At 42.4% G+C, this 15,684-nt stretch overlaps 1 protein-coding gene and 1 pseudogene across 3 annotated transcripts in view; one reads left to right on the plus strand and one right to left on the minus strand.

Moving 5' to 3' along the window:
• The window catches only part of LOC110172530 (class I histocompatibility antigen, F10 alpha chain-like), a 30,163-nt gene extending 17,393 nt beyond the window's left edge, over positions 1-12,770 (minus strand). Inside the window, exons 1-6 of one of the 3 annotated variants that reach the window (XM_055161867.1) lie at positions 12,612-12,770; positions 8,501-8,767; positions 7,740-8,015; positions 5,150-5,449; positions 3,971-4,069; positions 3,096-3,892 (exon numbers count right to left, since the gene is read on the minus strand). In XM_055161867.1, the coding sequence (XP_055017842.1) occupies positions 3,855-3,892; positions 3,971-4,069; positions 5,150-5,449; positions 7,740-8,015; positions 8,501-8,767; positions 12,612-12,675 (1,044 nt within the window). In that variant the 5' untranslated portion in view covers positions 12,676-12,770 and the 3' untranslated portion in view covers positions 3,096-3,854. Of the gene's footprint in view, positions 1-3,095; positions 3,899-3,970; positions 4,070-5,149; positions 5,450-7,739; positions 8,016-8,500; positions 8,768-12,611 lie in introns of those variants that run through there. The other 2 variants (XM_055161866.1, XM_055161865.1) reach the window with 2 other exon arrangements.
• A 2,234-nt stretch (positions 12,771-15,004) lies between these two features.
• Positions 15,005-15,684, plus strand: part of LOC129411299 (class I histocompatibility antigen, F10 alpha chain-like) — a 13,559-nt pseudogene continuing 12,879 nt past the window's right edge.

A 15,684-nucleotide genomic window follows, 5' to 3' on the forward strand; every position in this document is an offset into this window, starting at 1 on the left:
CCCTACAGCTCCCTACGTAGAAACACCTCCTCCCTCCTCCTCTTTACGCCAGAAACAGGTTTGTTTACAGCCGGACATTTCGTTCGCGGACGAGAAGTGAGGAGCAGGGAGAAGAGCGGAGCAGGGAGAGAGGAGAGAGGGAGAGAGAGGAGGGAGAGGAGAGGAGAGGAGAGGGGAGAGGAGAGAGGAGAGGAGAGAGGAGAGAGGAAGAGGAGAGAGAAGAGGAGAGAGGAGAGGAGAGAGGAGAGGAGAGAGAGGAGAGAGGAGAGAGGAGAGAGGAGAGGAGAGAGGAGAGAGGAGAGAGAGAGAGGGGGAGCAGGTGCGCGGAGATTCCGTGCGCGGAGAAGTGAGGAGCAGGGGAAGAGTGGATCGGGCAGCGGGGACAGGAGCAGGAAAAGGGAGCAGAGAAGGTTGCGCCGAGATTCAGTGCGAATGAACTAACTACAACACGCAGCAGCAAGCAGACTCTTTCTTTGCCTTGAAAATGACGATTTCAGACATAGGAATATCGCTTTCGTGTCCTGAAAAACATTAGTCTAACTCTTGGAAATAAAGTACGTTTTCATAATAAGCAGAAGTTTCCTGTCCAGGAGTAATTTGTGGACCAGTGGTTCAGTCTTTTAGACCCTTCGTCTGCTTCAGTCGCACCATCGCTGGAATGAATCTTCAAGAATCACCTTAGTTTGGCTTCGCTGCTTTTCCCCTTGTCTTCTTCTTTCAGCGACCTCAAAAACTGACTTTCTTTTGGGGCGAACTGCTCCTGGATTCTTGTCGCCATTGCAACAACCTTTGTGCTAACTGCGAGGAAAGATATAGGTCAAAAAAAAGCCACTAAGAACTGTTGTGTTGGTGGAGTGTAAACAGCGTCTGTGCGTCTTGCGTCTGTGGACTGCGTGACAGTCGTACGTAAACCACGTACCGGCGGCGCAGGCAAGTCAGTTACACTAGAAAACGTAGGGAGATTGATTGACAGCCTGTCAGCTCACAGATAACGAGGCAGTGTCGTTATCTATTGGCAAATGTTTAGCCCCACCACGTCCAGAGTTGATGAATTTTATTCTCATCAGGCTCTGGCAGAAAAATCTGTTTTTCTCAAATAACTTAAAAAAAAAAAAAAAAAAATAATAATATATATATATATATATATATATATATATATATATATATATATATATATATATATTTTTTTTTAATCAATAATAAAAAATATTAATATTATTATTATAGCTTATTCAAGGTCCTTGAAGTCCCAATGACACTTTTGTCATTTCTCAGAAAATAATAATGACAGAGACATAAAACTGGTACCAAATGATCCAAATCCGTGTGTCATTCATTCATTTATTTTTCAATATAAAACCAAAAAAAGAAAAAAACAACCAAGAAAACAAAAAAACAACAGTTTTCTTCATTATTTGTCTCCAAAACCAAAATGAAAAAACAGATAATGATTAGATTTTTCAGTTTTCAACTTTGTGTTTAAATGAAAAATGGAAAAAACAGATAACGTCCGTTTACGTGACGTTTGTGACTGTGATGTCGGACTGTTGTACTGCGTACGGACTGAACCAGGACTGATCCAGGTCCAGGACCAGACTGGAACCAGACCAGAGGCTCAGAGCCCACGGCAGGGCCGGAGCTCGAAGCTGAGGCTCGGACCCCGCGGAGGCTCGGAGTCAAAGCTCTGGTCCCGCTCTAGTCCCAGTCTGGTCTCGCTCTAGTCCCAGTCTGGTCCCAGTCTGGTCTCGCTCTGGTCTCGCTCTCTGGTCCCAGTCTGGTCTCGCTCTGGTCTCGCTCTGGTCCCAGTCTGGTCCCGCTCTGGTCCCAGTCTGGTCTCGCTCTGGTCTCGCTCTGGTCCCAGTCTGGTCTCGCTCTGGTCCCGCTCTGGTCTCGCTCTGGTCCCGCTCTGGTCTCGCTCTGGTCCCAGTCTGGTCTCGCTCTGGTCTCGCTCTGGTCCCAGTCTGGTCTCGCTCTGGTCTCGCTCTGGTCCCGCTCTGGTCCCGCTCTGGTCTCGCTCTGGTCTCGCTCTGGTCCCAGTCTAGTCCCAGTCTGGTCCCGGACCTGGATCAGTCCTGGTTCAGTCCGTACACAGCGCAAAAGTCACGGACGTCACATAAACGGCCGGTATCGATTTTTTTTTTTTTTTTCCATTTTTCATTTAAAAACAAAATCGAAAACTGAAAAAAACAAATCATTATCTGTTTTTTCATTTTGGTTTTGGAGACAAATAATGAAGAAAACTGTTGTTTTTTAATTTTCTTATTTTTGGTTTTATATTAAAAAACAAATGAACGAATGACACACGTATTGATCCACAATGTTCATATTCATATTAAACTTCCATTGATACTGTTGGGCTAAATTAATTATTTTTTTGATGTTATTAAAGAAAAACAGATGTTTCTGTTCAGATTTAAATCTTCTGCAGACACTAAACTTCACAGACTTGGTGGACCCATTAACATCAATAGAATGTCATGAAAATTCTCATGGAATTTTACTTTGGCAAGTGTAAAAAATGTATTCTAGGTACAGATTGATTTTCAAAAATGTTTCAAAACGTTAGATGCTCCTTAATGCTCACACCTTTGGCTTTTATAACATGGGAGTGGAGGGGGCACATACGACCTCACGGGGAAACTCCTACAGTTTATTTAAACATGTTCTGGAAGGACTCTCTCTTTAAACTCCAACAGCACTGATAAACTCTCCACCTCTGTCCATCAGCTGATCATAACGACCTCTTTAGTCTCTCCACTGTCCCACCGTTTATATTCAGTTTAATCCTGTCCAGATTTTCACCCACTGGAGCTTCAATAATCACACCTCGAGGTTTATCTATGTCTATTTGTGCCTGTTAGTCTCTGCTCCACCACAGTTTTGCCACAAACACTTTCAGTCCTTAATGCTTTGTTCTTCTGCTCTTCAGATTTACACACAGTCACCAGACTACCTCCCCGCAAAGTTTTACCGTATTTCCCGCACTATAGTTCACTCTGGATTATAAGGCGCACTGTCATTGAATGGTCATTTTCACACTTTTTCCCCATATAAACCGCACCGGACTATAAGGCGCATTAAATGAAACACAACAGTTCGATAAATCAGTCAAACTTTATTTAACGCGTTCACAATCAACTTTCAACTTTGTTCAATTGTAACATGTAAAAAAAATACTGTCTGAGACGCTAAGTTGTTCGTGCATTCGCAGTAAGTCATAATAGTCCAAACAGTTGATTGATTCCGGCGTCCAGCACGTCCACATCCCTCTGGTCATGATCCGAGTCAGTGTGGTTACTGTTCCCTGGCAGTTCAGTGATGATTCTGGTCTTGGTGAAAGCTCGGACCACAGTTGATCCTGATCTTTAGCCCGGGCGTCCGTTTGTTGCCGCTCCACACACAAAATGTTCTCTGTAAACTCGGGATGATTTCTTAGTCAGACAAATGTTTCCTTTTTGGTTCTTCCTGTGGATCAATCCTGCCCATCACCTTCACCGTTCACTATTTTTCAATTCCGTCGGGAAGAGAAACAGTTTGAACAGAGGTTTGAGTCACACACATCTGATTCACTTTTACATTTATGAAGTTCACAAACTAGTTTCTCGAGTCGTTTTCCGCTGTTAGGATCCAACAACCACACAACTACGATGTCCAAATCCAAAAAACTAAAATATGACAATATCAGAACCAGAAACAAAAGTGATATGGTTCAAAAGACTTGAAAAGATCGACTTTGTCAATAGACTCATCCCACTGGGAAAACAAACATGGAGGTTTGATGTTCACTTTTTCGGAGGATTCTTCCCAGTATGAATTGCCTAATGACCAGAAGTTCAAAATTTGTGATGCATGTGTTATAGAATTTCCTGGGCTGCTCTGGGACCATTCTGACCTGAAACAAAAAATAAAAAAATGTTTATTCCTTGAAGTTTGTCCAAAATGAGAAGAACATGACTCGATGTTGTTTTACCTCTAAATCTCCTGATCAAGACGAAGGCGACAGCAAAGATCAGGACGAGGACGACAGCGAGAGGAACCAACACAGAGACGAGATCTGTGGGCGTCTCCTCTGTGACAGACAGGGGGCAGCACAACAACAGGTGAGTCATGCTAACGGCGCACTCAGGTACAACAGGTGAGTTTCTTAATTTTATATTTATGTCATTGTCTGGTTTATCTGGTTTTCTAAAATCTACACGGACGAGTTTCTGCAATTTCACATTTTACTTCAAAACCAATGCAGAGATTCAAAGATGCAAAACTCGTCAAAATCATAATTTTTATGTTTCAAAATGTTAAAACATCCTGAGCTCAGTTTTGCTTCGATACAGAGGCGGGAAATTCTGGAGCTGTTTTTCTCGTCAGGTCAGTGAAGCAGATCAGAGGCGTCGTTTTAAAGGAGTTTGAGGAAATGTTTGATATTTCATGGTGATGTTTGATAATCGTTCAGTTGTGGATGTTTCATTGTGTTTTAATCCATGTTTGAATCAAATGAATTTAATCCCTGGTGTTTAAATGTAATTTTTATTATTATTTTTTTTTTTAATACACAGCGATAATGTTCAATTTTTAATGTTTTCATGAGGTGGAGGCTTTAATTGGGTTTTTTGCATCTTCTGGCTCCTACTTTTTATTTAGTGTTTTTTTTTATTTTTTATTTTATTATGCTATACATGCAAAATAAATAAATAAATAAATGGTCGACAGGTGGAGCCTCGAACGCAGCCTCTTCTCATTTTATAATTATCTGTACATACGGCTGCAGTTTTACAAGGTTCAAGGTTTGTGACGACTCATGGATCATTGTTATTATTTTATTATTTGTGATTATATGTTATTTGAAATCGCGATATTCATCTAAAAAATGTAATTAAAGGAATAGTTCGCAGACTAGCGCTTTACAAAGACGCCCAATGAGAGCTGAAGACATCATCATAAACAAAGTCGGTGTTACGGAGCTGTCGGGGTCGGTGTGTAAATAGATCATAAAGAGGCTCTAAAGACTCAAACATGAACGAATCGCTCCAAATACGACTTCAGAGAGTCAGAACGGGGACAGTTATAACATGAAAAGTCAATTTTGCAGAATAGGAATCTTTTAACTATATTTATTCCTTCAGAAGGTTTGATTTGATGAAGCTGTTCTCACCGTTGGTCATGATGATGGCCCGGTCCAGTCTGGTCACATAGTCGTCTTGGAGCCCGGACAGTTGGAACACACAGTTGAACCTGTCCCAGTCCTCAGGGGGGACAGAGGACAGGTCCAGGGACACACTGGTCTGGAAGGTCCCGTCTCCGTTGGGCAGGATCTCTCCAGGGTCCACGTCCTCCGTCACCTCCACTCCGTCTTTGGTCCAGAACAGCATGGCTCTGTCGGGGTAGAAGCGTGTGGCGTGGCACGTGACTGGACCTGAGGAGGACTTCTGCAGCAGGGACACCAGGGGGAGCTCTACACACACCACAACACTTACACAACTACACACACACAATATAAAACACATGCAGAAAACTTCAGATGCCCTTTACAATGAGTTTTGCAGTGAGGCCAGTTCTGTCACCTGGAATGACGTTACCGGGGCCCCACCCTGGATCCAGGCCTGAGGTGGGAGCTCACAAGGCCAGATTATCCAGCTCAGCCGCCGTGTGTTGGAGTTCACCCCAGTGAACGAGAGGGTCACGTCCCTGCGCCTTCAGGTCAGGGACAGGGCTCTCGCTGTGGTGTTGCCTACGTGCCAAACAGCAGTGCAGAGTACTCGAGTACCCGGCCTTCTGCCAGTCCCTGGGAGGGACTAGACAGTGCATCGACCACGGACTCCAATGTTCTACTGGGGGACTTCAACGCCCACGTGGGCAACGACAGTGACACTTGGAGAGGGGTGATTGGGAGGAACGTCCTCCCTGATCTGAACCCGAGCTGTGTTCTGTTATTGGACTTCTGTGCAGGTCACAGTTTGTCCATAACAAACACCATGTTTGAGCATAAGTGTGTCCATCATTGCACGTGGCACCAAGACGCCCTCGGCTGGAGGTCGATGATCAACTTTGTTGTCGTGTCATATGACCTCCGCCGCGTGTCTCGGACACTCAAGTGAAGAGAGGAGCAGAGCTGTCAACTGTCAGATGCCCTCCCATCCTCCTGAATCCCTGTTTAGTTCTTATTGTTGTTAAGTGAATTAAAGCCTACACATTATAAATAGTTTGAATCATGATCTGTCCTAGAGTTTTAGGGTGCTTTCACACTGACAGTAGCTGTTGTACCAAACGGTCCATTTGAACCAAAAGCTCTTAGTTTGGTTCGCTTGTGTTGGTGTGAAAGCTTCAAGCGCATCTCAAAAAGAGGTTTTCTCAGTTCACTTGAATCCGCACCAAAAGCCGAACTGTGGTGCGGTTCCTCTGGTGTGAACGCAAACTCGGTTCAAACCAGACAGCAGGTCCAAACGAACTATTCCAAATGCATCATGAGAGGACAAGCGTCGCCTCTGCCTGAAATGTCGCGCTGTACGACTCCAGTACAATAACAGATTGTTCTCCAGACGCAGCAGTAATTCATTTTCTAATTATTTTGCCAATAATGGCCAAAACAGAGAATGTGACACATGATGATCAGAGCAAGAACCAACGTGTGAACATGTGGCTCCAGAATGAGTCAAAATGTGGGGTGTGTACCTCTGTTCAGGACCTGCACACGGAGACGACCCGGTGTTCCCCGTGTTCACGCAGCAACAGCATTTGTTATTTTAGGTTTTAATTAACCAAATCATTTTATGGCAATAGGCAATAGCCTATTGAACTTATTCAAAAGTTCCTGCTTTTAGCCTAGTGTCAGAAATACAGTCGGACTAGATCCAGACCAGAGTCCTGAACCTGCGGGAGCAGCTCTGGTTCTGTCCGGGCTCAGATGACGTGGAGCGGGGAGTGATGTCAGGAGCCTCGGCCTGAGAAGAACTTTCCCCGGGAAGCACCAAGAGCGCGAAGGACGGAAGCTCAGAACAACATAAAACCAACCAAACTGGACTCGCACTTCTGTCCGGATGCTGCACCACCTCAGAACCAGTTGCGGTTCTTGAGCGCGGAGGACCGGAGCAGCCCGTCCGGACCTGTAGTCCACAGAACATTCTTGTTTTCCCCACATGGAACCAGCGCACAGACAATGACACGGAACAACTTGGACCCAGTCCATCAAGCACTGGTCTTACTCGCCCACATCTGGAACCAGCACATGGAGGATGGAGCCTCCAGACCATCTGACCAACGTGCTCAGAGGACCAAGGACCAAGGACCAGACCAAGGACCAAGGACCAGACCAAGGACCAAGGACCAGACCAAGGACCAAGGACCAGACCCCAGCCCCGTCCTGAGGGTCTGAGCTACAGTGAGTGTTCCTCTTTATCGCTGTTGCTGCTGCTGTTTCCTGAGCTCAGAGCTTCTGCTCTGGGCTGATGTGGTGAGTTTGTACAAAGTTCTACATGTTGCTGTTTTATGACTTCATGATGACACTTGAGATGAGGACGGCTCGTGGTCTTAACAGGAAACATTGCTGTTGGTAATTGAACATCGCTGTAAAATATTGCTGTTCTACCAGGAAACAGAGGCACATCAATCGAACCAGTTTTGGTTCATTTGACGGTGTGAAAGCTCCACACTGGAGTCTATCGGCTACATAATAACAATTGTATTGCCCGGTGCAGACCAAGTAATCAAACTAGTCATGTGAAAATGCCCTAAAACTCGTCTGTTACCTGTCCTCTTCAGAGCGCTCTCTCCCAGGAGCACAAATTTCTTCAGATACTTGGCACATCTGTGAATGAGGAGGGTTTTCACTCTGACACCTTCTCCAATCATCTCCCATGCTTGTTTGATAGAAAAGGCCTGTTGTTTTGGAGCCACAAAAGTTTCAGTCTCAAAATCCAATGAAATAAAATCTTCTCCATCAAAACCAAATTGATAATATCCTGTGATCTCGTTAGTCTCATCGTCCCAGTCACATCCGTACATGTACTGATTTATATGGAGACCTGAAACAGAAACAAGACATTTTTAAATATTCAAACTTCTTCAGGGACATTTATGTTTCTATTTCATTTTTATAAATGACAAGTTGTATTTTGGAGTGAAATATTTCCATCTGTGATGGTTCAGTTCTTCACATTTGACAGCTTCAGTTGGTCATGTGCTTTGTCTTTTCTCGTCTGTTTCTTTGTTGTTTGTGTTAAATCTACAGCTGTGTGAAGCTCTGGGAGGAAACTGATGTTGTGATTTTGGGCTCAGTACAAAAAGTGACTGAACAGAATCTGGAAAACAAGTGAACGTAACACAGACCTGATCCCTGAGCAACAAAACTCCACTGCTGCAAACACACACAAAGATTTACACCAAAACTACATTTCTCCTACTTTCATGACAAGAAAAACAAACTGTCCACAAATATTTCACACTAAATGTGTTTCATTCATAAAAACATGTTCAATGATCAAATCTGAAAAGTTCAGACGACACAAACCTCCGGTCACGTTCAGGCGTCGTTTGGCACTTTTTATGTTTTCTTTTTCAACCAGTTCATTCCCCAAATTGACCTGGGTGTTTCTCTCCCAGTACTGAGGATCCTCCTCTGTGATTTTATTCATCCACTCCTGTTTGGGGACTTCTCTCTTTGTGACACTGTCGTAGTGAGTGATCAGAAGGTCGTCCACATATCCAACAGAAATGTGCTCTGGGAAGTTTGGGACTTGAGTTGAAGAAGTTTGGAAAAATCTCAAAGTGTGAACCTCTGTGAAAACAAAAGAATCATGTCAGAATTCAGTGTAAATAAAAGTTAAGACTTTTGTGTTTTTAGTGAATCTCATGAAGAACTTTAATTTGAATGAACTGTGTAAAGTTTGGAGATTCAAATACTAAAGAGTTGAGGGCAGGGTCAGGGTGTCTGCTGTGGGATGGGGAGCACATGAGACACTGGTCTGCTGCATAATGGGAGGAAAACAAAATAAGGAACACAGAGAAAACTATAAAAGGTTGATGTGTGTGCACGTGCATTTTAGATTTGGACTGAAAAGTAAAAAGTACTTTTCTTTATGGTTCGAGAGTTTTTAGACATTTAATTTGAGTGAACATCAACTTTGAGCAAAACAAATACACAAAAAACAGCAAGAAAATGTAAGAAATCAACTGAAACACTTAAAATAAACTAAAGTCTTTATCAAAATCACTACATTTGATTCTTTAAATTTCTAAAAATCTCTGCAAATACTTTCATAACCCAGGTATTTTTCTGTCCCAGTTCCATCTCTACCTTATATTTTCAACCACGGCTGGTCCCAATTATCGCGAAAATTAGTGCGTCCAGCTCTTTTATAATGAAATCCAACAATACTTTCAGACAATAAAACAGGTCCAAAACAAAAAAGCAATTAAAACTTACAATATCTATAAAAAATATAGTATAGCTTTATTTAATTTATGACATTCTGTTTTGTTTTGTTATTCTGTTGTTTAGTTTTGGTTTCATTCCTTCTGCTCCCCTGTATGTTCATTTGCAAACCACCCCCATGTCTCAGTATGTTTGTGTGTGTTTATGTGTGTGTTTATGTGTGTGTTTATGTGTGTTTATGTGTGTGTTTATGTGTGTTTATGTGTATGAATGTATATGTATATTTTCCGTACCTCGCCCCTGCCATAACTGTGAACTGGACTTTACATTGATGCAACAACAATCTAATCTGCACCTTATACTGTATATACATTGGTTGTTTTGTCTTGTTGTTATATGTCTCAAAAAAAATAAAATAAATAAATAAATAAATAAATAAAAAGGAGCTGGAGGACGTGTCTGGGGTGAAGGAAGTCTGGGAGTCCCTGCTTAGGCTGCTGCCCCCGCGACCCGGCCCCGGATAAGCGGACGAAAATGGATGGATGGATGGAAATAAATAAAAAGCTCTTTTAAACAAGCCGGCGCTGTTGTTCAGGTGCGTGTTGCGTCACTTCCGGGTGTGACTGAGCTGCTGCAGGTCGCGATTATTGCTTTAAAAAGTGATAGTTTTTTCTCTAAATGTTCTCTAAAGTAACTGTTATGCCGTCAACCTTTTTACATGCCTCCTGCCTTCACGACGATGTGCTGTCGTGTGTCTGTGTGATTTAACGAAGTGAAACTGCTGAGTGTGACTTTGTTTGTTTTCGTTCGGAGCTACAATGCTAATGCTAATGCTAGCGCTGCGGTTCATACGGCGCTGTGAGCTCGTGCGGCGCGCTTTTTTTTTTTTTTTTTTTTTTTTTTTAAATTGCAGACATATAACAACTAGACAAAAAAAAAAAAACAATGTATATACAGTATAAGGTGCAGATTGGATTGTTGTTGCATCAATGCAAAGTCCAGTTCACAGTTATGGCAGCAGTGAGATATGGAAAATATACATATACATTCATACATATAAACACATATAAACACACACAAACACACACATAACACACATAAACATACATAAACATACATAAAACATACATAAACACATAAACACATAAACATCACATAAAACATACATAAACATACATAAAACATACATAAACACACACATAAACACACACATAAACACACACATCACACATAACATACATAAACACACATACATAAAACACACACATACACACATAAACACACATAAACACACACATAACACACACATAACACATCACATACACATAACACACATAACAACACATAAACACACACATAAACACACATAAACACACATACACACACATAAACACACATAAACACACACATAAACACACATAAACACACATAAAACACACATAAACACACATACAAAAACACATAAACACACATAAACACACATAAACACACATAAACACACATAAACACACATAAACACACATAAACACACACAAACACACACATAAACACATGTAAACACACTGCAACACGGGGGTGGTTTGCAAATGAACATACAGGGGAGCAGAAGGAATGAAACCAAAACTAAACAACAGAATAACAAAACAAAACAGAATGTCATAAATTGAATAAAGCTATACTATATTTTTTTTATAGATATTGTAAGTTTTAATTGCTTTTTTTGTTTTGGACCTGTTTTATTGTCTGAAAGTATTGTTGGAGTTCATTATTATATTGATGAATATTTAGTTTATTTTGAGACCGTTTGGTTTTGTGTATGTGATATTTTGCCAGCATAATTAGAGTCTGAATGAAGAGTTCAAGTTCTTTGGGGATGGAGCTCGTCCCGTTCATTTATGTGATCGCTGTTAAAGGGGCTGTATGTATTTGGATCAATGCACTTTATTCACGTTTTTTTTTTTTTTTTTTTTTGTACTAATATTGACAACGAATTCAGATTGTGATGTGACCTGCTGAGTTGTTCATCTAAATGAATCTAAAATGACTTGTTGCCGTTGTTAATTATATTAGACATCAAAAATTATCTTCAAATACTGTAAACTATTTCTATCATTAAATCTATTAAAACACTTAAAATTATAGAAGAATTAGAATTTTATTTCTTTCTTCTCTCTTGTGTATGTGTGTATGTGATTATGTGTACATATGTGTGTGTGTGTGTGTGTGTGTATGTGGTTATATATGTGTGTATGTGGTATGTGTGTATGTGTGTATGTGTGTGTATGTGGTTGTATGTATGTGTATGTGGTTATGTGTATGTATGTGTATGTGTATGTGTATGTGTATATGTGTGTGTGTATGTGGTTATGTGTATGTGTGTATGTATGTATGTGTATGTGGTTATGTGTATGTGGTTATGTGTATGTGTGTATGTGGTTATGTGTATGTGGTTATGTGTATGTGTGTATGTATGTATGTGTATGTGGTTATGTGTATGTGGTTATGTGTATGTGTATGTGTATGTATGTATGTGTATGTGGTTATGTGTATGTGTGTATGTGTATGTGTGTATGTGGTTATGTGTATGTGTGTATGTGGTTATGTGTATGTGTGTATGTGGTTATGTGTATGTATGTATGTGTATGTATGTGGTTATGTGTATGTGTGTATGTGGTTATGTGTATGTGTGTATGTGGTTATGTGTGTATGTATGTATGTATGTGTATGTGGTTATGTGTATGTGTGTACATATATTTCTCTCCACCCTTCACTCCTGCCAACAACAACAATCCCATCTGCACTTTATACCTTTTGTTGTTTTGTCTTGTTGTTATGTTTCTGTAATAATAATTAAAAATAAATAAATAAAATAAAATAAAATAGTTTGTGGTTATATCTGATATTCGTGCAGGAAGTGATTGCTGCTCATTATCCTTTTATGACGCCTTTTAGTTCCATTTAACTTTAATAAACAAATTTATGACACGTTCCTTTAAATTTAAACTGTTGTTATTCCGCGTCTAAAATCGGAAAGTGAAAGTATTTTTATTTTAACAAATACGAGTGCACGAAACCCGACGCCATCCCGGACTTTAGCGCGCAAAAAAACCCGTAGAACATGATGAAAGTGTGACACTAAACTGAACACGGACGCACTAAACACGATGAGAACTCCATTTGTGTTTTCTAAAATACACATTGTGGATTCTTGTTGGACAAGTTGAAGCACGAAAACAGTTTTACTCACTGGCTGCGGCTCCGTGTAGCAGTGTCCCCACGAGCACGAGCACAAAACACCACTTCATGTCCATGTCCGTGTCTCTGTCTGTGTCCCTGTCTGTGTCCCTGTACCTGTCTGTGTCCCTGTCCTGTGTCCCTGTCCGTGTCTCTGTCTCTGGACTCGTGTCTCTCGTTCACTCTCGGCTTTATTTGCAGAACTGAGACGTCATGTTTTTGAACCAATCAGAAAATAGACTCGAGAGGCAGTGTCACGTGTTGCTGGGCAGAAGAGGCTGGAGAAAGTGAAAGTAAAAAACAGACACACACACAAAAAAACTTTCAAAAATAAGAGCTCATGTGTGAATAAAGTCAGAGACCAGGACTAATCCGGGACTAGGCCAGGACTGAACCAGGACTAGACCAAGACCAAGACTTTGACTATACCAGGACTAGACCAAGACTGAATTAGAACTAGATCAGGATTAGACCAGGATTAGACCAGGCCTAGACCGGAATTAGACTGGGACTAGACTGGGACTAGACCAGGACTAGACCAAGACTAGGACTAAACCAGGACTAGACCAGGAGTAGACCAAGAATGAACTAGGACCAAACCAGAACTAGATCAGAACTCGACCAGGACTAGACCAGGACTAGATCAAGACTGAACGAGGACTAGACCAGGACTAGACCAGGACTAGACCAAGACCAAGACTAGGACTACATCAGGGCTAGACCAGGTCTAAACCAGGAGTGAACTAGGACCAAACCAGAACTAGACCAGGACTAAACCAGGACGAAACCAAGACTAAATCAACACCAGACCAGGACTAGACCAGCACCAGACCAGGCCAAAACCAGGATAGACTAGGACAGAACCAGGACTAGATCAGGACTAGATCAAGACTAGACTGGGACTAGGCCAGGACTAGACCAAGACTAGGACTATACCAGGACTAGACCGGGACTGAACTAGAACTAGACCAGGACTAGACCAGGACTAAAACAGGACTAGACCAGGAGGAGATCAAGACTAGATCGGGATTAGGCCAGGACTAGAGCAGGACTGAACTAGGACTAGACCAAGATTAAACCAGGACTAGACTGGGGCTTGAGAGGACTAGTCCAGGACTAGACCAGGACTGAACTAGGACCAAACCAGAACTAGACTGGGACAAGGCCAGGACTAGTCCAGGACTAGACCAGGACTGAACTAGGACCAAACCAGAACTAGACTGGGACTAAGCCAGGACTAGACCAAGACCAAGACTAGGACTAGACCAGGACTAGACCAGGACTGAACCAGGACTAGACTGGGACTGGACCAGGACTAGACCAGGACTAGACCAGGGCTAGACCAGGACACCAGGACTAGACAGGACTAGACCAAGACTAGACCAGGACTGACCAAGACCAAGACTAGGACTAGACCAGGATTGAACCAGGACTAGACCAGGACTAGACCAGAACTGGACCAGGACTGAACCAGGACTAGACCAGGACTAGACCAACACTAGACCAGGACTAGACCAGGACTAGACCAGGACTGGACCGGGACTGGACCAGGACTACATGAGAACTGGATCAGGACTAAACCAGGACTGAACCAGGACTAGACCGGGACTAAACCAGGACTAAACCAGGACTAGATCAGGACTAAACCAGGACTAGATCAGGACTAGACCAGAACTGGACCAGGACTGAACTGGGACTGAACCAGGACTAGACCAGACTAGACCAGGACTGACAGGGACTGAACCAGGACTACCAGGACTAGACCAGGACTTGAACCAGGACTAGACCAGGACTAGACCAGAACTGGACCAGGACTGAACTGGACTGAACCAGGACTAGACCAGGACTAGACCAGGACTGACCAGGACTGAACCAGGTCTAGACCAGGTTCTGTTCTTTTCAGTCTTTGGACCAAACTTGTTGAATCTGCAGAAACCAGCGTCTGCAGCTGAAACTGAAGCAGGAGCCAAACCTGAAGCACAGAGACCAACTGTTTTCACTTCTACAGGTCTAGTCCTGGTCTAGTCCTGGTCTAGTCCTGGTCTAGTCCTGGTTTAGTCCCTGGTTAGTCCTGGTTTAGTCCTGGTTCAGTCCTGGTCTAGTCCGGTTCAGTCTAGTCTAGTTCCCAGTCCTGGTCTAGTCCTGGTTTAGTCCTAGGGTCCTGGTCAGTCCCTAGTCCAGTCCCGGGCCCTAGTCCCTAGTCCTGGTCTAGTCCCTGGTCTAGTCCTGGTCTTCTATTTAAACTGGCTGCTTTTTTTTTCGTCTTTTTTTACTTTCACTTTCTCCGCTGTTGTCGCTCCACAACCTTCTCCAGCCTCTTCTGCCCAGCAACACCTGATACCTGTCGGATCTATTTTCTGATTGGTCCAAAAACGTGACGTCACAGTAGGAGTTTATAAAGCCGAGAGTGAACGAGACACACTCAGTCCAGAGACACGGACAAAACAGAGTCAAAAAGAGAGACAAAAACACAGACAGGGACACAGACAGGGACATGAAATGGACATGAAGTGGTGTTTTGTGCTCGTGCTCGTGGGGACACTGCTACACGGAGCCGCAGCCAGTGAGTAAAACTGTTTTCGTGCTTCAACTTGTCCAACAAGAATCCACAATGTGTATTTTAGAAAACACAAATGGAGTTGTCATCGTGTTTAGTGCGTCCGTGTTCAGTTTAGTGTCACTTTCATCATGTTCTACGGGGTTTTGGCGCTAAAGTCCGGGACGGCGTCGGGTTTCGTGCACTCGTATTTGCGCAGTTAAAATAAAAATACTTTCACTTTCCGATTTGAGACGCGGAATAACAACAGTTTAAATTTAAAGGAACGTGTCATATATTTGTTTATTAAAGTGAAATGCAACTAAAGTGCGTCATAAAAGGATAATGAGCTGTTAATCTTGTTCTTGTTTCACTCTTTAGTTCGACTCGTTCAATGTTTTGGCCGCCATCTTAGATTTAAACCACTTCAATTTACAAACAGAATCATTTGGACTCTTGAAATATTTGACTAAACACAATATTTTGAAGTAATTATTTAGTTGTAATCAGTGTTGGGGAGTAACAGATTACATGTACCGGAGTAATCAGA

The sequence above is a fragment of the Boleophthalmus pectinirostris genome, unplaced genomic scaffold (assembly GCF_026225935.1).
Source record: "Boleophthalmus pectinirostris isolate CB_2022bp ecotype Guang Dong unplaced genomic scaffold, ASM2622593v1 HiC_scaffold_4, whole genome shotgun sequence".
Lineage (NCBI taxonomy): Eukaryota > Metazoa > Chordata > Actinopteri > Gobiiformes > Gobiidae > Boleophthalmus > Boleophthalmus pectinirostris.